The 24,760-nt window shown below is 54.0% G+C and overlaps 1 protein-coding gene across 4 annotated transcripts in view; it reads right to left on the minus strand.

The window, feature by feature from the left end:
* The window catches only part of PLCG1 (phospholipase C gamma 1), a 50,043-nt gene that overhangs the window by 24,716 nt on the left and 567 nt on the right, over positions 1-24,760 (minus strand). For all 4 annotated transcript variants that reach the window (XM_074843044.1, XM_074843042.1, XM_074843043.1 and 1 more), the window contains exons 2-3: positions 1,435-1,587; positions 228-321 (exon numbers count right to left, since the gene is read on the minus strand). In XM_074843044.1, the coding sequence (XP_074699145.1) occupies positions 228-321; positions 1,435-1,587 (247 nt within the window). The remainder of the gene's footprint in view (positions 1-227; positions 322-1,434; positions 1,588-24,760) is intronic.

Raw genomic sequence — 24,760 nt, forward strand, 5'->3', positions numbered from 1 at the left:
GGTAAAGCTCCTTTTCCCTGCATGCAAGATCAAACTCTGACCATAGATGATGTAGCACAGTGGGTCAAGGGGATGAAGCCTCTTGAGTGCAGAGGCAGGAGTGCCAGGTCAGCACAGCTCAGAGGGAATGAGATGTTGTCACTGTGCTCGCCTTTTTCTGTCAAAAAAGGACAGAAGAGAGGGGAAAAAAAAAGAAAACAAGTGCAGGACAAGGACAAGTTCCTCACCTTTCAATCTGCAGGGGGGTGGCAGCCCTTAGAGTGTCTGCCACCAGCCAGTTCAGCCCCTTGATCCACATATTGACCTCGTCCTCGGAAGTGGCTGCGGAAAGTGCACAGGAGAAATGGGAGGAAGGGATGTAGAAGCTGATCACCACCCCAAACACCTTCCCCAGCATCTTATATCCCCTATTCCCTCCTTCACCCCCTTTCTGATAACAGCCCTCTCCTGTGCAGATGCTCTGGCTGGCTCCTCTCCCTGCCAGGCTCCTGCTCCCCTCCCATGGGATGTCCTCGGCTGGCTGGACCCCTTGCCCCTGCATCTCACACTCTCTCCTCCCTTCAGTTCCCAAGAGCTGGGGGTTATCTTTGTCCCCAAGCAGTAATGCTCTGGCTGGTCTGGGTGACAGGCCAGCACCTTCTTGGGAACGTGTGCCAGCTCCTCCATAACCTCCCTGCCAGCAGCTCCATCCTTCCCAAGGGCAGAAGTGCTGTCCCTGTCCCCGTGTCCCACAGCACTAGCCAGAAGGCAGGTTTGCCATGGACATTAAGGAGTCAGCATGACTGCCTCCATCAGTGCTCGTCTACGAGACACAAGATTGAGTACTGTTTCCAGAAAAAGGTATCATCCATCAGCTGAACTGCAGCCAGTGATTATGACCCTGTCCTCTGTCTGAACAGGAGGAGACTCAACAGCATAAACCCCCCCTCTTTCAATAGCAAAACATAAGGTTGGGTGCCTGAAGTCCAGCTTAAGTCAACACACAATGCGTTGAGGAAAGCTGAGACTCACACCTCAGAGTTACTGAGGCTTTGTGAGTTACCGTTTGCCACTGGGAGCGTTTTCTCAGAATTGCAAAGCAGAAGTGAGTGAGATTTTACCACTTCATGCATGGGGCCGGTTACCACAACGCAGCTGATGAACACCAACATGCCAAGCTGAGATAAAACACTTGATTTCGAGCACACATTTGAACTACGGGCTTCAGTTCACCCAACTTTTGGGTTTACTGGGCAAATGAACTGATTTAACTAGGGGTTGAATGTGTACCCTTCAGGGAACTGGTGTCACCTTCTTCCAAACACACTTCCTCAGTGTGGTGAAAAAAAGCATCTGCCCAGGGATGTGTTCCAGCTCACTCATGGAAGGCTGCATCAGAAGTTTGGGTCCTGCACAACCCTGCCCCGGCCAGCCCTGGGGCCACAAGTGCTTTACCTTGCAAGCTGAGAGTCTTCAGCCGGAATTCTGTGCCATACAGGACCACGAAACAGTGAGAGTGGTCCGGTCGGAAACATGGATCCTCCTGGTACCGGTCAAAATCACGTGAGTTTTTTCCTGGACGAATCTCTTTGATTTCACGAATATCCACTAAGAGAAAGGGAAAACAAAAGGGGAGTTCAGTGAATAGCTTGAAATTCCCATGAAGATGGAGAAGGAAGGGCATGGGTAAAGCCGTTTCAGTCATCTGAAGAGCTGGATTGCCACCCATTACATGTTGGCAGACCCAGGCATGCCTACGGCACTGCGGTACGAGGCTCTGAAGAGTAAACTGTGTTTCCCTGGATATGCTGGCAAGACAGGATGAGACGGCTGCCCTGGCCCAGGCAGAGAGCTGCCAGACATCCAAGGACAGTGGGCTGGGTGCTGGGGACGGTGCCTTGTAGAGGGACTCACTGCATTCAAGCAAAAAGTGACCACAGCAGCCTCCCAGTCCCCTCCTGCCACCGCTAATGGCACGGGCTGAAGAGGCACCAGAGGTCTAGCACAGCACCGCCAGTCTGGTCCTCAGCACAGCCACAGGTGCTCAGGTCCTCCCAGAGAAGCTGCCCACACTTCTCACCTTTGACAAGCCCCTCAAGAGCCCCAGATTGCTCCTCAACCTTTCAAAGCAGCACAGAGATCTCACCACTTATCTCGCACATCTCTCTTGCCACGCACACGTGGTTGTGCATGCACACCAGCCTGTAAGCACGGCCCCTTCTTGCCGGTTCCCTAGGAAGCCTCCCCAGCCACCACCCCCCTATTCACCTCTGTGTCCCCCAAGAACGTTGGGTGTCTCACCTGCAGCAACCCCCAGGCACAATGAGCAGAGGGCAGTGCTACCGCTACTGCAAGCTCCTTCGCCCTTTAGCTTCACACCTCACGCTTTCCTCTTCCTCTACCCAACATACATCTGCAAACTTCACTATTTTTGTCTTTCAAGACAGCAACTTTTTTTTTTTTTAAGAGAAAGCTTTTCTAGAGGTGAACCCTCTGAGAGCGCAACCTCCCGCCCAGCTGGATGAAATCCTGCTTGCAGATACCGTGTCCTACAAACACCATAGATTTAAGATCCACTCCTCTCCAAATTCAAGTTAGATACTGAAACTTGAGTTGATTCTTGCTTTAAACAATGTGATGATGCCCCTGCCCCCCACCTCCCCACTTTCACCCTATGTCTGCATTTTCTGGCATTTCCCCCCTGCCCCATTGCATCCTCCCAGCTCCTCTGAGCACTACCAGGATGCCCAGGGCAGACCCTGTCTTCATACACACACTATCTTCACCAAGAAAACTCTGTCCTTCCCTAGACGAAGAGGGATGAAATGTTTATCGTGGTGTTCAGAAGGCCACAGATGAAAGCACAGTGCAAGGATCAACCAAGCCCAATCTCTGGAGATCCAGTTATGATGGATCTGGCACAGCTCTGGAGCAGAATCAACTGCAGCAACCCCCCCGTGCTTTCAGGCAGAATCCCCCTCCCCATCTCACCGCCAAACACCTTCCAGAGAGAAAAGATTAGAAAAAGCATGAAAACTGCCAAATCTCTGCAGATCATTTGAATTACAGACACCACCAGGGAGGTGTGCTATCAACAGCCGAAACATATGCAAGGTGCTGGTCAGAACTAGAACCGAGGGAGGTGGGATAACAGCTCAGGGCTCCCACCTCTCACAGTTTTGTACAGAACATGTAAAACAGGTCCCATAGACTTTATTTAAAAAACCCAACTGGTTTCTTTTTGAACCTGTGGCAGCGGCAGATGGACGGTATTGTCAGGGAGCAAGTCCACGTTGCAGAGGAAAGCTCAGAAAGTTTTATCTCTTGCCAGATGGGAGACGCCAGGGTCCTGGGTCACAAAGCTGGTAATTCAGTTGGACAGCATAATACCCTGGCCAGGGCTGGGGCTGGTGACTCCAGGGAGCTGTGCTTATGCTTATTATCCTCGTGCACATCCATAATGTCAACATGCTTCCTCCAGGGAATGGCTGAAGAGGGCAAGATGAACTGCAACCAAGCCATGGTCAAATGAAACCCCCAGACGGTGCCCACCGGGCTAGGGCAGGGCAGGCAGCACCACCATCACATCAGGCTTCTGGGACATGGGGACAGCATCGTTCTGAGGATATTCCTTAGGTTATAGGGCTGGAGTCACACCTCAGCAGCCGTCCCCGGTGGCCCAAAGGCCAAGCATAGGGCAGCAGTGTGACCATAAGGGACAGCCCGGGGTGACAAGTGCTGACCCAGGTGGGTCCTGGCAGCGAATGGCAGCGGAAATCCAGGCGTGGGGCTGGCGAGGAGGCAGACCTGCCTGGCTACACGTGTGGGTGGTGAATCTGATGGTGCAGCTACAACATCATCCTGGCAGCTTCAGCTGTGGCTCGTGGAGAAGAGGAGCAGATAACTCTCACCAGCTACCCTGGGGCTGTGCTCCTCTGCGAAGGGCAGCTGTGAGCATGCCAGAGCATTGAACGCCAAGTGAGGAGAAGGAGCTGAAGAGATGCTGGTAAAGGAGCATCTCGCAGCCTCCCTCCCCAGAGGAAATTCTGGGAAAGGACTCTCATTGCCATAAAACAAAGAGAAAACAACAACAGCAACAAGAAAAAAAAAACCCCAAACCCAAGAATCTTTGCTTCCTGGAAAAATAGTTTCTTAAATGCTCAGGGGAATCAAATAACATTTCTGAGTCACGTTTCCAAAGCAGATGATGCTTCTGAGCAATGCGGGATGGAGATTACTGCAAACCTGGCGTGTAATTCATCCCAATTAAACTCCACTTACTGCACTCACTGTGGATCGACTCGCCTTTCATTTCAATTTACTGCAGTTTAAAACTAGACAGAAATGCGATCCGCTCATCACCCGCAGCAGCAGCCGACAGCACTGAACTGCATCACGAGAGATGACGCTCGCTCCAAACGAACACCACGGCAAGCCAGACACGGGGCTTGACTTTGGGGAGACTTGTAAACTCTACACGAGGAACGTGGGATCCTCTCTCGGCAGGATACACCGTGCAGCACCCTGGGTGTGCGTCTGGAGATGACGGCAGCCTGCTCGCTGCCTGACACAGGACATATCCAGACTGACCACTGCAATAACCCTCCAAAGCTCATCAGCTCAGGACAAGAGCACAGAAGGACTCAGTTCCTTGGGGCTGCAAAGGGAGGACAGACAAGCTCCCTAAAATAAGCAAGGGTGTGACTTTTTAAGGCATCACCTACCCTTTGGAAATGAGCTGGCTGGAAGTTCAAACGTTAGCGTGCCCTGCCGTAACCTGCCCATATGCTCACATCCTTAGTGACACAGCATGTTATTTCAGCCCTTAAAAAACCGTATCACAGTTAAGTTCTTTGCATCCAGGACATGCACAGCAGGGCTGAAGACTAATCCTGTCTTTGAAGGATGCAGAGCTTGACCAACGCAGTGGGGAAGAACTGGCAGATGGGTTTTCATGGTAGTTTACCAAGCAATAACTACTTAAGGGAGGTGCCAAAATATTAATGGCTTTCCTTTGCATCACGCTGCAAGCGTCTTGTCTGCGCTTTGGGAGGCTGCAGTGTGCTAACTGTGCCCTGCACTCACCTCTCACTGCATGGAGCACCGGCGGGGGTTAGTAGAAGTAAGTAGTAAGGCAGAGCTATTGTAACAAACTGCATACCTAAAATCCACGCAATGGAGAGAGCCCCGGAGCAAGTGAGGTGCTTATCAAAGGCAGAAGCACGCAGGGAATTCCTAGGGCGAAGGGCAGCCTCTGCGAGGACCGCGCACCTGGAGGCAGCGGGGCAAAAACCTCCAGCCCACGCACGCTTGCAGCTGCTTGCTCGTCTCTCTCATCCTCCCAAACATGCCTGCGTGTGCCGGGGAGAAGGCGGTTTAGGGTTTGGTTTGCGCAGCCCTCTTCTTGCCGCAGAGCAGCGGATCGGCCTCTTGAACCCTGCTGTCTCTACTGACTCAAACACCTTCCCGACCCCCTTGCAGCATGGAAGGAAATGACTCTTAGCAGGAAGCACAGCAAGCACAAATGCCACCATCCCGACCAAGCAAACGCTGAAACGCTGCTTCCCTGCACCGGCCCCTGCCTCCATCCCACCCCAGGCACCCCTCCAGCACAGAACCGGGAGCCACTGTGCATGGGGGAAAGAGAGAATAAGACATCTGCTATAGGCCAGGTCTCGCTGGGGTTTTCTCTTGCTGATTTGGCTTGTGTCAGCTCCGCGACTTGCTGCAGCTCGTGGGGGTAACCCCAGCTTTGCACAGCGCCAGCCAGGGCCCGCTGCTGCAGGAGCGCACAGCTGAGCGGTGCAAAACCTGCTCCGGGTGGGTTCTGCAGCCTGGGCTGAGCACTGCTCAGCCTCAGCTTTCCTACCAGCAGAAAGGCTGCAGGCAAGCTTGCTCTGCAATGGAGGCAGAGCCTACAAGCCCCATCTTCCCTTGCCCTCCCCTGGCTCACACTAACCCCTCTCTCCCACACCTGGGTGACACTCTCCCAATCTTTCCACCTGTCCCCACCACCACCAGGCACATTATTCCAGACAATAAACCAAACTCCAGCCTGTAACTATTTCCACTGCAGCATGCAAGAGCCCCAAGTCAAACACCACCATCTCCGCACACCCCAGCCACCCTCTTGCTGGTAAACAGGAAACCCAGTGCCCGTGGCAGCCTCCCTGCCCTCCCAGGCTTGGGCCACCTTTGTCTTTTAATGCCCCCCTGGCTGCTCCCACCGCGGTTGCTGCAGCAAGTGCTGTTGGCTGCTGATCCCACACACTTGGATCTGCTCGCCAGCGTCTGTGTTTACTCAGGCAGAGCTCTGAGGCTTTGCAAACCTGCAGGGAGGGTTGTGGGGGGAGCTCGGACCCCCCAGGGCTGGCAGCCAGCCTTGAGCAGGGAGTGAAAGCTGAAAAGGAGAGGGCAGATGAGTGGAGGTGAGCTAGAAGCACAGCAGAGGTTCCTCATGAGTGTGATGAACGGAGGATGGCAGAGCGCACGCTGGAAATGACAGCTAACCACTGCTCCACCACCCTCCGCACCAGCAAGTGCCCCAGGTGGGTGGTGGTGTGGGCTCAGTGACAATGGCCCACGTGTCCCACCATGGGTCTGCACCTTGGGTCCTTGCTGGGAAAGACCTACCAGAGACGTGGCCAAAGACTAGGGGATGGGCGTCTGATATGGCCCCAGCACCGTGGGTCATGCGCATGCCTGCGCAGAGGAACAAGTGGGTCACCAAGGTGAGCCACATCTCCTCCTCCTCCCCAAGCCACCCTCTCCCAGAGCATGCTGTGGAAGGCAGCAGTCACTGCAGAAGGTAGAAACTGGTCTTCATCCCATGCGAACAGCGGCAAGAGGAGGAAGAACTTGGTGCCACAGCGATGGCAGAGGTAGAGGGAAGCTCTCTATATAAACTCCGACGCAGTCTGGCAGGGCTGAGATGTCTCAGAGCAGGGACCAGCAGCAAGCAGGGACAGATGAGCAGTGGATGAGACAGGAGGCCTGGAGCAAGCTGGAGCCTGGAGGACACTCCAGCCCTCCCAGGCGGGCGTGCTGGCAGCAGCCAGGAGAGGCTCTGAGAAGGAGGCAGCGAAGCCCATCCAGCCCAGAGATGCTCTAAGCCCCTCACAGGGTTCCACGCTGCACACTGTGCTGTGCCACAGCCGTGCAGACAGGTTGTGCCCTTCACAGCCTCCCAAACTTTCCCCAGCCTACCATCAGCAGAAAGGCCTGGCCATTCACCACTTATAAAAAAGAACATGGTCACATTTCTGGGCAAAGAGCCTTCCCTTCAGCAGGAGTGGGTTGCATCAGAAAGAAAAAGCTGACCCCAGATCCACCCCCCACACCATTTAGGAAAAAAAAAACCAACCAAATTACCCTCTGGTTACACGAAAACCAGATCCACCCTTAAAGTCATTTAAAACTGAAACTTCGTCCAAGCCTCATTTAACCACTGATGGATAGGGTGTTGTAACACGTAAGGATAAGGACACCCTGGAACGGGCTCCAAGGGTTGCAAAACCTCCACCTCCAGAGGATTTTTGGAAAGATCTAAAACTGATTAAATAAAAAAAAAAAAACTGAAAAAAAGAGTGTTTAGCTCAGATTACCTTCCAGGATGGATTTATCAGGGACAGCCTCCAAGAGAACTCCCACCCCTTCAACAAGCATTGCTCGGTGCAGTGTGTCTCCTCGGGGACAAAGGGTGCAGTGACAGCCACATGGTCACTCCCAGCCCTGCCTGACCTCAACTGGCTGACATGGACTGATCCTGCCCCGGGGCAGCAGAAAAGCCTCCACACTACTCACTCTGGCAAAGAGTTTTTAAAAGAAAGTCTTCCTGCTATTTAACACTGTGGATCCCACTGAGCACAACCCTGTGGTCATCCCTAGGCTTCCCATCACTGGAAGGGCGCTGGGCGGTCAGGCCCGCAGGGAAAAGCTGCCAAGGGAGAAAGAGGAATAAAAGAAATGACTTGTGTGTGGGGGGGGGTTAAAATAAGAGAAATCTATTATGCAACAGCATGGAGAATAAAGTAGTGCCATTCCCTCTTCATATTTCAGCGGAAGCCCCCTGAAATGGGTATTCAGGCCAGCGCTAGATATCAGAAGCTGCAGGAGCCTGGAGGAGGACTGCAGCCCACCTTCTCGTGCTGGCATTCACCAGCTGGTTTATCACCCCATGAGCAACCCTGCCCAGCCTGGGGCTGCTCTTCACCCGCTCAGCGCTTCAGATTTGCTGACTGCAACCCAACACCGCTCAGCAAAATAAAAAACCCAACCAAAAATCCCCCATGACTTCAAGGGGAACCATCGAGTGTGTGCTAAGTGCTTTGCTGGACGGGGGCCAGAGCCTTCAGCACCTTGCAGTCTGGAGCCCCATCGCCTGCCCTTCGCTATTTATCAGGCCCCTTCCACCTGCAAAGCTCTGGGCGAGCCCCGTTTTTGTCCCTGCACGGACCCATCCCCGCATGCACCAGGGCTGCTGGAGGAATTGGACAGTCAGTAACTATGCGAGCTTGAATTTGGTTGGACTGCAAAAATTAAGGTAGCTCTTACAAAACGCATGTTGCACCAAGAACGAAGGCAAAAAGCAGGATTTGCACTTTACATCCCCTCCACAAGAAGCAAAGCAGCAACCCCAACCGATCAGAACCATGTTTCAGTGGGAAGAGTTGTGCATCTCTCAATAGTATAGGTTTTCAGAGTGACAATAGCTCAACCTCTCAACCCCCACAAGCTTCCCTTAATCGATGAGACTAAAGCAGACAGCGTAATGGTGAATTAAATGTCTCTGCACAGAGACGCGGCGAAGAGGTTACTGCATCCTCCTCCCCGCCGTGCTTGCTGCCGTGCCTGCCATCAGCATTGCTGTGCATCAGCTATCAGGTTTCTGAAGGACAACCTCATGCCATTAACAGATGGCTTATCCAGACAGGACAACAAGAAACCAGCTGAGGCCTCTAATTTGACCTTACTAATTTTTCAGAGGGCAGGAGGCTGAGGCATCTGTGGAGGCCAACATAAACACCAAAGCAGCAGTACCCTGTGCCCCAGCAAATCCCTCATCCTCTATGAACGAAAAACAGCCATGCTGCCCTTTTAGTGAGGCTCCAACACCCCCGTCAAAAGCTCTCTCACCCCCACTACTGTCCCAGGGACGCAGCCACCCTGGTGCTCAGGGACCCTTTGGGTCCTGCTGCTCTTGTTGCTGCAACATGCAGGTACTTCTCCTGACTCAGGAGAAGATGCAGGCAAAGCTGTTTTCCCCTCCAGACTCGGCTCAGTTGTGTCTCCAGTTGCTCCAGCAAGTTGCTTCATCTCACCTGCTACCTGCATCTGCAAACAGCAATTTTTTGCTCCAAGACACTGCATTTTGCTATATGAAGCAACTGTTGCATTAGCTCTACCCCAGAAGCACCAACATTCATGCAGAGAGCACTTCGGGAGAGAAGATGCTGGGAAAAAAAATAGCTCAGTGGGCTGGAGGTGGGACAACAGGGAGCTCCCAGTTAGCCAGGATGACTGGGACTAGCCTGGATCCCGCCTCAGATCCTGGCTCTCCTCTCAGCGATCTCAGTCAATCAGCGTGGAGCAGGAGGATTTGGCAGAGAGCTTAAATGCTGCCCTGGGAACCGGCACCCCTGCCCAGGCGCCGGCAGCGCACAGCAGCAGCCCACGCGGGGCACGCAGGGACGCGCCGCCTGCTCTGTGGGCACCGGTGTTTCCTGCCCAGGCCTCCGGCTGCCGCTGCCTCCGCTGCGCTCCTGGGCCACGTGTCCTGTGGCTTCTGAGCTCCAGTTCCTCCCTCCCCTGTGCCCCCCTCAAAATCCTTATCAACTGCAGAGGAAACTAGAGGAGATGCGCAGGGAGATTAGGAGATGCTACACAGCTGCATCGCTCTGCGGGTCAGAGGAGAGGACGCGAGGGACCGCCCTTCACTCCTCCATCCCACGCACCCACATTATGGGCTGGAGCAGGGAGGCAAAGGTCCTGCCCAGACATCCCCCTGCTCCTACAGGGCACTATGGACCTCTCCCCAGGCTGACCCAGACCCTGCTGCTCCACCAGCTTTAGCCTCATGCAGCTTTCGAGAGCTCACAAACATCCTTCCGACGCTAGAAGCAGAGGTAGCTGTGGGCTGGCAGCGCCTATCCTGTATCGCCAGCACATCTCTCCCACTTACTCTCAGTTACAAGAAAAGACGAGTTAAAAAACCAAAGCTGATCCCCCACATGAGCAAAGCAGCCTCTGCCCACAGCCCAGCACAGACCGGAGACATAAAGACTGGCAGTTTCCACTCTGCTGGTTTCAGCCTCCCAGGGACAACCTCACGCTCAGGCCCACCTGGCCTGAGCCACCCCCCTGCCAGCGCTGCCACCGTGTCCATCACCACCGCGTGGCCTCAGCACCGCTGAGAAGGTGGCACCGGACCCATCTCTACCTCTGGTGGGCTGCACAGCCATGGGCAAAGCACTCCAGCTCCTTCCCCAGCCTCGGCTGCACAGCCCCTGGTTGTACCCCTGGGGCTGTGGGGACAGGGAGAGAGTGTCACCAGGGGAGCGCATCAGCCCAGAGCACCTGCTACAATCGCCACACAGGTATGTCCATCCCAAAGGCAGATAAGAAACCACAACAGCAAATAAAGCAAAGGAGCAGAGGTGGGACACTGATCCGGAGATATGGTCACTTGTTGCAGTCACAGCCCAAGCCCCTGAAGAAGCACCAGGAGCTCCCCCCCCCAGTCCTGAAATCCTTCCATGACCCAGGAGCAGCCCTGCCTCTGGGCACCTGCAGCCAACACCTTTCCAACGGGGAGAGGGAGGAAGGGAGGCTTGGGAGAAATGGGGCAGGATGCATTGGTCTCTTACCCAATGTCAGCTAATGGCCAGCAGTTAATTAGCAGGGTTATTACAGGGAACACCTCCACACACCCCCAGAAGGACCAGCTCTCCCGGTTGCTCTCTGCCCTCAGGCTGTTCTGCTGCTGTCACAGCCTTTGGCAGGGGGTGTTTGCAGGGCACATGGGGGGGCTTGCTGGATGCGAAAAGCAAGCACTGGCCCAGTCCCACAGCCAGGCTTTCCTCTCTGAGCAGATGAACAACTTGTACGGGATGCTACGGCGCTCCCAGTCTCCCCCAAGCCCTCTCCCATGTCACTGGAAACGGAATATCCCATGCAAGCTGGTCACTGTGGCTCCCTTTGCAGTCCAAGGAGCAACAGGCACTTCAGCCCAACCCTACACAGGCGTAGAAGGTAGAGACTTCTCAGGAGACACATCTCTTCCACGACTACTGGAGAGCGCACATCTGGCCCACACCCCGCCTCTGGGGTGGCCAGCAGGGAACATTGTGGAGAGAGCAAAGGACAGGGCAAGCTCATTTGACGTCTCCCTCCAGATACCCTCCCACCAGCCAACACTCTGCAGTTTGGGGTCTCTCTTAGAGGTTATCTGCCTACAGCAGGATGCAGGTGCCCAATTTTAGGACAGCCACTATGCTGAGACGTGAACCCCAAGCAACACAAATAGTCTGCAAAATATGAAAGCAGAGTCACACTTCATGGTGCAGAATTCACCCAGCTCAGTGCTGGGTCTGGGAAGCACACACTTGCCCCTTGCTGGACACCAGCAACCCCGTCCCTCCAGCACAGCCCTGCGAGGGCAGCGGTGGGGAGCTCAAGGAGACAGGCAGCTAGATGGCAAACACCAGGCGAGGGCCGCAGAAATCCCCCCTCCTGGGATGCTTCGGGGCTCCCTCTTGTCCTCCACAGACATTTTGTCTGCATGAAATTATGGGCTTTTGTACCAGGATTTTGTGCTGGGCATCCCGGGCTGCCGGCTGTATTCACTCCCATGTGAAAAGCTGGCACTTGTTGCACCTTCACCACGCAGGACACAGGAGAACATTTTCACCCCAAATACAAGCAGAGCTGATGCAGGTAGGGTAAGCCCCAGTTTTCCCTTGCACAGACACTGCTCTGAAGAAGTCCATGTCCCTTCCCAGATGAAATAAGGCCGGTGGCGGCCTGCAGAGCCACCCTTCAGTCATCAGCCTGGTCTGTTTGAGAGGCACAAGCTTCCACTGACTCAGATGGAAAGGGGAAGCTTGGCACCGGTGCTTCTGGACAGACAGTCTGTCTAGGCATGGCTCCGAAAGCCACCCCCAAGGTGACCTTTTTCCTATGTGGCATTGAGGGTTCCATCCCCCTCAGCCCTGCCTAGGCAAGAAACGTTGTGACCTTACAGGAGCATAATAAAACGGTGAGAGGATGGGGGAAGCTGAAGATCTTGAGCACAGCTCCTCCAGCCTGCCTTGCCCGCTCTCCCTCCCTCCCGGGCGGACGCGCAGCAGTAAGGAGATCTGGGAGGTACCGCAGAGGGCAGGGATGGATCGATGGGGCACCCGACACAGTGCTGTGTCTCGGAACGGTAACGGGTGAGATGCTCAAGAAAGCTGCTCCCTGTGCAAGTGTCTCCTATCAAAGGGCCCAATGGGGAGCATTTCTGTGCAATATTCCCTCTTCCCTCTCCTTGAGCTTACAGGGTCACTGATGTCCCCAGACTCACAGCCAGCTGGAGGACTCCTACCCACTGCCAGCGCTGCCTGGGAGGCGAAGGGACCAAGCAGACTGGCAAAAACCAAGCAGGAGAGAAGGGCAGACAAGGCAATCCAGCTCACAGCATGACAGCCAGGAGCTTCACAGGGCCAGCAAGGAAACCGTGGCAGAGGTGGATCTGGGGACCTGGGTGTCCAACAGCAGCAAGCTCACCTTGGAGCTCTTTGGGGATTTTTGCACCCAACATAGGTGCCTTCTTGACTCTTTCATGCCCAGGGAGTCATGCCCCACCACAAAGCAAATGGAGACAAGAGTGACCACATACTGTCCCCAGGACAGGGCACAAAAGCAAGGAGTGAAAACGAAGGGACAGATAATATTTGTCACACTGGCAGAAAATGCCAGTGATGTTCAGATGCCATGACTCAGTTTTCATCCATCCCCCCAGACAACGCAATCAAGTTTCCGTGACAGTGATTTAACAGCAAAGATGACTGCTGGCCAGGACATTCAATGGTAGCAGGGAGATGGCTCATTCCTGTCCCTACCAGGGCTTGAGCTCTTCAGTGTCAGGGTAAAGTTGGGAAGAGAAGGATCCCATCTGCTTCTGAGCCGTTCGAGGTCACCACAACAGCCTGACCTCTTCCCCCACCATGCTTAACTCAGAAGCTGTCAAGAACTGAGTATTCACTAAAGCACAGATGTGATTTCCAGATGTATGCCCTCCCCTACATCTCCCTGTGTGCCAGTATCTGCAGGAGAGGCCCCAGAGGGCTGTACCATCTCCACCAACAGCACAGGGAGTAGCTGAGGCACCTCCTCCTCCTCCTCAGGCTCTCCATGCGAGTCCCTTCCATGCCATGAACCAGAGAATGAGGCAGACAGAGTTACCAGAGCAGCTGCTGGTGAAATCAAACCTGCTCTGTCCCAAAGTGGTTAAAAAAGGAAACAATTAATCTCCTCTTCCCTATTCACCAGTTTTGTTCTATCTGCACTAACCATGATGGGAGCACTGATGGTGGGGGCTTCACCTTCCATTGCCAAGGCAGGAGAATGGTTGATAACCAGTCCATGGCTTCTCGTTACAGCACCATCCAACTGAAGATCTCCAGGCACTGAGCAGATACTACCTAAGCCACACACTGCCCTAGCAGGAGACGTTATCTTCAGTTTATGTGGGAGAAGCATGTAATGGTGATGGTCTTCACACCACTTGGTAGAGGGTCCTCTACCACTTGGGCTTGGTTTTTTCTTCATGACCTCACCTGGGATTTACAGAATCATCTAGGTTGGAAAAGACCTTGAAGATCATCTAGTCCATACATTAACCTCACACTGACTGTTCTCAACTCCACCAGATCCCTCAGCACTGTGTCAACCTGACTCTTAAACACCTCCAGGGATGGGGACTCCACCACTGCCCTGGGCAGCCCATTCCAAGGTCTAACAACCTGTTCTGGAAAGAAATGCTTCCTAATGTCCAGTCTAAACCTTCCCTGGTGCAACTTGAGGCCATTCCCTCTTGTCCTATCGCTTATTACTTGGTTAAAGAGACTCATCCCCAGTTCACTGCAACCTCCTTTCAGGTAGTTGTAGAGGGCGATGAGGTCTCCCCTCAGCCTCCTCCAGACTAAACAACCCCAGTTCCCTCAGCCGCTCCTTGTAAGACATGTTCTCCAGACCCAGGATTTATTTGGTCCCCAGAACTGGAGACCTCCTCCTGCTTGCACACTGACTTGTTCCATGGTTCATACCAGACCTGATGTGCCAATGCTCCAAAATTTCATGCCCTCATCTCTAAGTCTTTTCATAATATGCCCCAGAGCCTAAGCTGCTGGGGATTACGGGGACCATACTCCAATCAGCAGCAAGACCTTGAGAACAGGCTGACACAAGGCATTAAGTGACATATGAGACACTGAAGAGGGAGGAAAAAAAAAAAACCCACAAACAATTTCTGCTGCTTTTCTGGGATGTAGAGCCAAGTCATGTCCCAGCAGAGCCAACTCCCCGCTGCCCAGCAAGCCTGGGGAGCCTGGCACTGCTCGGGCTCTACTCTGGGATCTGGGACAGCTTTTTGGTCCTCTGAAGTTGAGGAGGGCTGCAAGATGGCAAGGATTAGCAGAACAAGAACTGCAGGATCGAAGGGGAGCGGCACTATTCAAAATACCCCGGGATCCTGACCAGAAGAACCAGAGGTGGATGAATGACGCCTGGCAGAGGTACCTGAGCGCAGCAGCTCGGAGAGAGGAGGCAGCAGGCACTCGCTTCTGCTCTCATGCAGCCCAGGAGCACGAGAGCCTTGCCCTCTGCTCACGCCAAGAAGGGCCACTTCAGGCAGCACCCAAACGCTCAGTAAACCGAGCCACCCCCCATTCCACCTCTCCGCCAGCTGGAAAGCAGATTTATGGGGTGCAGATTTACAGGGCAGGGTACCAAGGGGGTTAAAGTCCTCTTGGACTGCCAAGCCCCCACCTGCAGCCACCCCTGTTCTCTGACCTGGCTTATGGGCTGGGAACCAATGTGCAGAGACACCTCCCAGAGAGGGTGAGGACGAGGGATGAAGGATGCACAGGCACACACAGGAGGGATGTCCTTTAATCACCACACCACCCAGCACTTCTGGGAGCAAGTAAACAGGAAAAAGACTCTCAAGCAGCTGCTCTATTCAGCGTCCCTGTGGCGCACAGCCTGCCACAACAGCCTTCCCTGACGTCCCCTCTCAGTGACGATTTCCAACCCTGTCCAGCCCAACCCTAGTGCAGATAGATGCTCACATGGAGCAGGATGGGGCCCTGCACAGCGCAAGCCAGGCCGAGAGCAAGGTGCAAGCTGGGGAAGCTCCAGCAGCGACAGAGCAGCTCACAGTGTCAGGAGGCAGCAGAGCAGCCACAGCATCGCTGCGTGCCACAAGCGTGCTGCGGTCCTCCCGCACCCATCCCTCCAGGCACCGTGGTCCTGGCAGGGAGGGACCGCAGCACAGTGATCGCACACCCAGCTCCTGGGTGATGGGCTTTGAACTTACACGGAAAAGCCAACTGGAGGCAACCTCAGTCCCTGAGGACAAGTCACCCACGGGTCGCTCCCCCAAGGGCCACAGGCGGGAAGGCAGCAGCGACCACATCTGTGGGAAGGCAGCAGTCCTGCACACACCCCTGTATGGGTAAAGGCTGGGGGTGAGCAGAGAGGCAGAGCTGCAAACACGAGGCAGCACAGCTCTGGGCGTGACAATTTCATGTGTCAAGGCAGAAGCAAAAAGGTCATATTCCAAGAAAAAGAAAATAAATGCATCTGTAATGGGCTGGGGAGAAAAAACAACCCATAAGCCACAGCCCTGCCCCTTCTGCCATGGCTGTTAGCCATTTCAACCTCAAGGCCAGCAGGCAAAGTCAGCTCAGCAAAGCATCCCGTCCATGGAATCTTACGTGCTGGACCACAACCTTCACCGGGACAATTTTAAAACAACGATGTGGGTTTGCCTGCCTGCAGGCAGCCAGGCACGCACTGGGGCACTGTATTAACAGCACAAGATGACACAATTGACCAAACCCTCAGAACCACAAGTGTTTGCAAACAGAAGGTAGGAGCTGCAGAGGAAAGCAAGGGAGAGGTCCGTTCCAGACTCTGGGAGACTTTCCACAGCTCTCCAGCCAGCCCAGTTCAGGACCACCAGCTCCAAAGAGAGCTGAAGAGCCACCAGACCACACAGGCAGCAGAGATGGAGCTGAAAAGCAGTCTGAAAATCACAGAATCACAGAATGGTTTGGGTTGGAGGGGACCTTAGAGATCACCTAGTTTTGACCTCCCTGCCATGGGCAGGGACACCTTCCACTAGCCCAGGTTGCCCAAAGCCCCGTCCAACCTGGCCTTGAACCCTTCCAGGGAGGGGGCAGCCACAGCTGCTCTGGGCAACCTGTGCCAGTGTCTCACCACCCTCACGGTAAAGAATTTCTTTCATATATCTAATCTAAATCTACCCTCTTTCAGTTTAAAGCCATTGCCCCTTGTCCTATCGCAACAGGCCCTATAAAAAGTCTGTCCCCATCTTTCTTATAAGCCCCCTTTAAGTATTTAAAGGCCACAACAACGTCTCCCTGAGCCTTCTCTTTTCTGGACTGAACCACCCCAACTCTCAGCCTGTCCTCCCAGGGGAGGTGCTCCAGCAGAGACTTTCAGAGTATGGGCTGTCAGTGTTGTAAAGCTCTTCTGACTTCTACAGATCTAGAGTTGCCAGCTTCTGCTAGAGATGCCAGCCCTTGGCCTTTTGGGTGCTCAGGGTGCTCCACGATTATGTGTCCTCCCACCGCCTGATGTATCAAGGTGTTTGCTATGTGACGGGGATATATCAAGAGACAGCAGGGTGCCCAGAGATAAGGAGAGCTGGGACAGGAGGGATGAGCCTGGCACAGCCGTCAGGCAGAAGCAGACAGCCCTGCCTGCAGCTCCAAGTGCTGGGGGATCTCCAGAAAGGCAGAAAATTCTCAGAAACAAGGAAGTTTCTCATTTGAATCAATGTCAAAAAGCTTTTTCCATGTAAAACAGCTCTTTGTGCAGCATAAAAATCCTCAAAACTGAAAGATTAAAACCATTTTGAAGGAAAACCTTCTCCAGCACTGCAGAGTCCCTTTGGGAATGGCTGTTGTCACCTGAGGGCTCTCCCCGGTCTGGGAGACACCCTCCTGCCGCTGCCTGATGTAACACCTCTGGTAGAGAAACCACGCTCAGCGGAACAGATGAGCAGGGACGTCGGAGCTGAGGAAAAGCCATGAGATCACCCACCCACCCCTGTGCATGGCAGGATACAGTCACCACGCAGAGGATGTGCTAGATATTAAAGTGATCTCATACGTGATACTGGCAGGAGAGAGCCAGCAGCAGCAAACGCCACGACCAAGTGAGCCCACAATCTGCACGGGTACGTGTTTGCTGGGACAGTCGCAGGGTTCTGTGAGCATCCCTGGCTGTCAGATACCAAATCATGTTCTCCATACAGCTGCAGGTATCTGCTGAACACACAAACCTTTCTTCTTTTATCCTTCTCTAGATAGGTATTCTTCCAGTTGTTCTACTTCAGCATCACCTTCCACTACCCACTCTCCAAGCTTGTTTGGCCAAGGGGAAGAAGGGAGGATGTGGGGGGTAACTTTTCAAAAGCATTCTAAGGACTTTAAAATTTACTGATTTCCCATTTCTACTGCCCTTAAAACTCAGAGCACACAAGAAAAGAAAAAAAAGTCTTCTCCACTGACTTATTTCCTCTTATTGTATAACAAGGTTGAGCTGATGGTTTAAACTCAGAGCTGCATGGGGTTTTTGTGATGGAAGCCCCACACCTCCTCACCACATGCTGCAAGTTCTTCCTGGACTCCCCACACCCCTCATTCATCACGTGCTTTACACCAGGTCCTACCAACCCAGCCGCAGCCAGGCCACCCGGCTCCGAGAAGCAGTCACACGCCTCCAAACCACCAGCCCAGCTTTTGGTTGACCTGTCATTAAGCAGAGACTATCGCTGTTGGCCCTTTCACCTAATGAACTATGGCCCACCAACGGCATGGTCCTGCTGTATTTCTACAGCCTCAGAGGAGTGGCAATCACCGTGCTCGAGGGCAGGATGATCTGAAGAAGTCTCACAGCTCCTGCCAGCCAGTTTCATGGCCTGGATGAGATGCTCAGCACAAACCGTTTGCAACAACCACCCCAGCAGGATCCCACTTTGGCAGGCACAGAGGAGATGGACACACAGCCAAACATGCTCCACTTCCAGCAGCTTCAGGAGTTACCATCCATGCACTGAGCTGTGCAGCTGGCCAGGGCAGGACAGAGGCAGAAGCTGGTGTGATGTAGCCAAAACCATAAGGCAGTGTCAACTGAGCACTTGTACTCACAGAGCTCCTGCTCCATCCCACGAGTTGGCAAGTTTTACATCCCAGCTAGACTGCCCATCACAGTGCAGCAGTGTCACTTGGGCCACTTCCCAAGGGATACAACAGTCCCAGTGCTCTCTGGAACGGAAGGTCCCAGCCAAAGAGCAGTGCCCAAGTTCCCAGGATCACAAAAACTAAAATGAAGGCTGCACCCGTGGGACAACTCAGTGGTCAAGCCTGCTCTACCACACACAACACTTGGGGACGGGGACCTTGGCCCTGCTCAGGGACGGGGACTTTAGCATCGACTCGCCCCCCCAGACTCCTGCTGAGACTGCAGGCAAGACTCCTCCATCTGCAATCTGAAAGATATGCAGAAGGTCACACGCCTGCTGGCACAGGGACAGGCAATGGGCATCGCTAACAGCCGGCGTGTCTTCAGGATGTTCACAGTGCACACCACTGAGATTAGATAACAGAGCTGAGCAAACGCTTTGCTGATAAGGACGACCACCCCCGCTGTGCAGGCAAGGGAGCTAAAACAAAGAGCAGTAAAAAGATCACAGATTGGGCTGGGCAACTGCTGGCTCAGCTCGGAGATGGAGCACGTTAAAAGTCCTGTACGAAATCCCACGACAAAACTGCCCCCGGAGATGGGAGGTGATGGCACCGAGCACACGAGGTGCCCCTCTGCAAAGCCAGATGTTCAGATCCAGCTTACTCAGACGCTCCTCTCACCACACACGGTGCCCAGCCAACACAGCTGCCTGCAGGCAGGGAGAAAGCCAAACCGCATTGCTTCTGCCCTGAAAAACCTGGAGTGCTCAGGCCCTTGGCGTAGGTGAGAAGTAATCAGTCCGACACTGTGCAAAACTTCTCCAGCACGTTTTAATTAGTGGGCTTAAAACCCATAAGCCAATACCTTCCACGTGGCTGACTGGCAAATGAAGGAAGCAGACGGATGGACAACGTGGGTGCAGGTCTCGCAGCTGGCTAACCTCCAGCTGCTCTCTAGGGTGCAGAGAAGCGTTTGAGATGCCAAGGGAGGAGGTAATTTGTGATGTGTCTTACTACAGCCTGAGTAGGGGCCTTCTAATCCGTTCCTCCCAGAAGATGGTACCAAGAAGAGAAAGGGGATGACAAAGGGATGTAAAGCAAGGGGAAGAGGCTGCTTCAGTTTGGAGGTGAAGGCAGAGTAGAGCTCGTTCGCTTTCCCCAGTTTAACACAAATATCCTAGTAAGCAGGAAGGGGACTGGTAACGACACAAAAAACCCTTCACTCAAGAAATTCCCACAGCAGAGCTTCAGCAGGGGAAGCTTTAACCATTACAACGGTCACAAGCCATGCTCTCAGCTTCCCACACCAGCAATTTCAGCACCTCCCTTCCCAAGGTACCTCGGGAGCGAGCTCCCCTCCTGCCAGCCCCTGCCCACCAGAGGGGCCACGTCCTGCAGCTGTGAGGTGTAGGAGCAGGAGGGGGACCCGCTGGTGCAGGAGCCATCCTGCACCCCAAGAGCATCCAACTCCAACGTTTGTTTATGCTTGAAAGCCATTCTGGTGTGCTCAACTTCTCAAGAGCTCCAAACACCTCGGCTTACTCAAAAAAATAAAACTAGTTTAGAAAAAGCTGTGCCTCAGTGGACTAACAAAAGAGGCAGGTAGTTGGAAAGGCTGAGGTGAGTACAAGCCACCCTTCAGAGTCACTTTGTATTAACATTTGCCAGTTCCTGCCTTTTCTTTTACACAGGCGACAGCTTTTCTCCACCTCCACAGGACTGAGCTCATTTCACTGAAAGCAAGAATGCAACCAGGGTTTTTTCGAGGTGGTTCTCCCCCCGCCCCTATAAAACAAACATCTGCTCCAGATTTTCAGCTCACTCTCTGAGCAAACTCTCTAAATTTTCTGATGTGTTTCAAGGCAAACAGACCAATTAGAAGCTGGCCTATAACCCCCCAGCGTGTGAAGTTATGAATGCAAGACCCTTTTATATTAAAAAAAGAATTACGTAACACAGGAAGTTTAAAAAAAAAAATGCATAAAAGACAACTGACTCGAGGGATTAGCTCTACTTTGCTTTGGGTGATTAACAAAAAGAATAGAAAATTATTAGAGCTCTTCCCATCGCAGCAGCCAGGCCCTCTGCAGAGATGATTAGCAATAAAGCAATCCATTGGTAATTAGAGCTGGCTGAAACCCTTTTGGATAAAAACAAATATTAATTGAAAAACATTACTTTTTCTTGCACAAACCAGGACTGCGTTTTGCACAGTTTCAGCTTTGAAAAAGTACAAGAGAAGGAGGTGACTGCTTTTCAAAGCAAAAGGCTTCCCGCACAGACAAGTTTGCCCCCTCCTCCCCGCTCCTCAGCTGATTCTGCTCATTAAGAGCCTCAGAGCTCTGGAGCGAGCTGAAGAGTTTAACAAGGAGCAGGAGATGGGTCCTTTCCAACAGAAGGGGTTCTTCAGCTGGGAGCCCAGCTGGCCCGAGCCCCTGCTCTGCCCACTGCTGAGTCAGAGCGGCTCACGGAGAGGAGGAGCAGGGGACACACACGCTGACAATTAACACACAAGGTCACTCTTTATGCAACGCTCACAAAGCGCTACACAAGGGTCACAAAGCAAGGGGACGAAGAAGGCGGCTGTCACTCCACCAAGGGCTCCCCCTTCCTCTCAGCACCAATGTGCCACGACCCCAACACCTCCCTGGGCAGTTTGATGGTGGCCAACGAGGCCTGTACAGCAACAGCATGTGTGGTGGTGCCACCAACCCGTCACACACAGGCTGCTCCCCAGTCAGCACCCCCCTGGTCCAGTCTCACCGCTGTGAAGAGATGTTGCTCAATACTAAGGGCTTGTCCTTATGTGCCAAAAGCTCCTTCCAGAGGCCAGCTCAGATCCCGCTCACTTCGGTAAGTAACTTGAAATAAAATATGTCCCATCGCCTCCAAGCACAAGCAGGGTGGCCAGTGGAGCTGGCAGCCACACACCCGTTCGGTCAGGGAGAAGCCGTCAGGCCGACAGCACACCGCTGCCGAGACATCGAAGGCACGAGGGATGGGGGCTCCCCTGGACCTTCCCGCAGGCATGCTCCTCCCCAGCAGCGGGGTGACCCCGGACCTGCTCAGGCTCTGCTCCCCTGTAAGCTCCAGGGCAGCAAGCACCAGCAAGCCAAGCACCACCAAAACGTAGCTCTTCATGAAGGTGAAGGCAAACAATTGGGTGACTACTGCACCCACCCAGAGTTCAGAAGAGATCAGAAGTACTGACAGACAAGCACCCACAGATCCTGGGAAGGCAGCAGCTCCACGACACCACCCACAGTGATGTCGAAGCTCTGAAACGAGTGGCACCATGCCAAGTAACGATGACTGTGACTGTGCCCAGAAGCCCTCTCCTCCCGGCACACCGCAGCTTCAGCCTATGTGCCTGAGGCCATCTGGACATGAGCCATCTGCCCCTGTGTCCCCTCAAGCACTGCCCACCACATCACAGGAGGCTTCCCGAGCTGCAGCCGCGGGGGCTGTGCTCTTCTCAACAGGGTCAGTAATAGAGCCAGGTTCCCCAGGACTGCCCACCCCTCCTTGGGACAAATACACTCCTCGTTTCTGCAAAACCCACCAGGTGCAGAGAAAGGAGCACAGGTCCTCCATGCTGGGGTGTTCATGGAGACAGCTACCTCTCCAAGACACAGACATCTACACAGACATGCTCTGAGTCCAAGATCTCAGTATGTCATATACTGTGGATACTCACCTGTTACAAAATGGTTAAAAACCCAGGATCATTCCTACTTAGACAACTAACTTGTGTCCAGGGAGGTCTGAAGTTCCTTTCTGGTCTCCGTATCTCAAGAAACACAAGAATATTCATTACCAACCCATGAACACATCAGTCTTTGACCTGTAGACCCCCAGGCATTGTCTGGTGGAGATGCTGTTCCACGTGAAGAACATCTCACCCCCTGACAGCCGGCTGCTCTTCTCTGCTCACGGCCTCACTCATATTGCAAGTTAGGGCCAAACCAGTCCCACCACGAAAAGCAAACCCTAACCTTCCTGCCAGCCCCAATCCCCTGCTCCCCACATCAGCACGGCTTGTCTTCATGGGGAGAACTGGGCCAGTCACTGCTCATGGTTAAAACCACCCTGCACCGAAAGTGATTAGCCTGACTCCCGATCACTTCCCCTCTGGTTCCCATGCAGACGCTGTGCCAGTAAAGGCTGGTCTTCAACGAGGGGAATTCATCAGTGTATTTGCCACATGAGGTGGAGCTGTCACACACCTGGGTTTTCCTAGGCACCCTTTTTCCGCCCAGAAAGCACATCCAGATAAAAATAGGGAAGTTGGCCAACAATCTAGTATTGCTGGCCATTGATCGCGTGGCTTTGCCTCGCCTCCCTAGATACACAGTCACTATTTGTGTACACAAGCCGATACTTCCACCTGGAGCTCCCACGTTTCTGTCCAGGAAGCGTTAAAGCAAAGCTCTACTTCTCATCCCTGCGAAGGAAGAGGGGTGAGAGGATGGGTGCTGCTCAGGGTGCTGGGTGACACCAGAGGAGGGGACTGAGGATGGGGTGAGATGCTCAGGTGCAGCGAGGAGGCCACGGGAAAGTATCCGGCATCAGAGAGATGAGGCTGAAGATATGGCAACTCTTCAGGCTAATGTTCTCTCTCTCCAGCACAGCCCATCTTGCCTCTCGGGAGGGTCGCATGTACTGCGGGAACACCACGTGCGTTGGGAGGCACATGTCAGGGAGCCCAGAGCCCGTGGCCACCAGCCGGCCAACTCGCCTGTGGCATAGCAGAGGAGCCCCAAGTAATTTTCCACTGTGATATTTAAAGGAACACGAGGGAACTGGCTGTCCTGTGTTCCCCAACTCTTGCTTTTCTCGCACTAGAAACCTGTGTATTTTATTATTTTTTAAATCTGATCATCTCGGTCCCTGGGACACACTCTCTGCTTTTACTGATCGGCTCTTGGCTGCCTGCACAGCACAAGAAGTCCTCGCAGCCACAACATTATCATCCCTGTTACCACCAGTTTTGGTACAGAAGTTGAAGTTCTCTTACATTTCCCTGAAGCTGAGGTCCCAGCCTCCCAAGGACTGCAGCACGTGCTTAGGTCTGCCCACGGGAACAATCACCCATGCAGACATCAGTGGGGACCTCTGTCCCACCACGGGCCATGGACCCACGTGGGCTGTAGACACCTGCCAGAAACCAGCACCTCACCAGCAAAACAAACGGGTGCTCTGCCTTAGTTTGAGAACAACTGAAACCCAGGGCCAACGGCACACTGCACTCTCCTCCCACTCCCACTGCCTCAGAGCTCCTAGAGGCCACTCTGGGAGAGGTACGGGGGAGCTTCACATCCTAACAGAGCCCGAGGCTCCTTCCAGACCTGCCTGGGCAGAAGTTAGAGTACTCCAAGGGTCTTACGGCAAACCAAAGCCCCAGGTTGGAAGCACCAGCATTTCATGGGCCTGCTACAGAGACATGACCATCACCTCCACCTCCTTTCTTCACCTGAGCCCTCTGGCAACACTAACAGCATCCAACCCTTCCATCCGGGGCCAGCAGCACTACCAGGAGAGGCGACCACCCCTCCACGGCCTCGCCGTGTCCCAGTCGCATCCCTCAACGCGGGGAAGGCCAGCGCTAACGCGCCGCCGCGCCAAGGCCAGCGCCAGGACTTACGTCCCATCGCCTTCGTGCGCGTCCCCTCTTCCTCGCCTCCAGCGTGGAACAGAGACACTGTCCTCGCGCGTGGGGGCGGGAAAGGTAATTTAAGAGAAACAGCAGTAACCTAGGAAACCAACGCCGAGGTTAAAAGTTTCCCAGTGCGGGGCCTCCCTACCCTCTCCCCCTTCCCACTCATCTTTGTGGTTTTACACTCACATTTCTTACGTGGCTTTTCCCCTGCCCTCCTTCCACCAGAGGCCCGTGTCCCGCGCAGGAAGCCGAAGCCAGCTCTGCCCGTGCCCTACCCTGACCCTGCTCCACCTGACCCCGTGCCACCGCCCTTGGGCAGATGCGCAAAGGGGAGACGGGAAGAGGAGGGAACTACATTACAACATTTTGGGTTGTTTTTCCTACTTTTGGCCTCTTCCCTTTCATCTCATCTGTTGCTCCGAGATGCAACCCCAAGAGGGCTCGAACTAACCCTGCCTCCTTTTGAGGCTCCTTGCGGCTTTTAGGTGCTGGCTGTTAGCCAAGGTACCACCCGCGAAAAGGCTCCTAGTGTACCCCGGGGGGGGTCTGATGCCGAAGGGGGATGCAGAAAGTCGGGAGGCGGCGCCGGGGGCGGCCGTGGCGGTACCGGCCCGCGCATCCCCCGCCGCAGCCGGTCACCGTGCGG

This window comes from Strix aluco, chromosome 17, assembly GCF_031877795.1.
Source record: "Strix aluco isolate bStrAlu1 chromosome 17, bStrAlu1.hap1, whole genome shotgun sequence".
Lineage (NCBI taxonomy): Eukaryota > Metazoa > Chordata > Aves > Strigiformes > Strigidae > Strix > Strix aluco.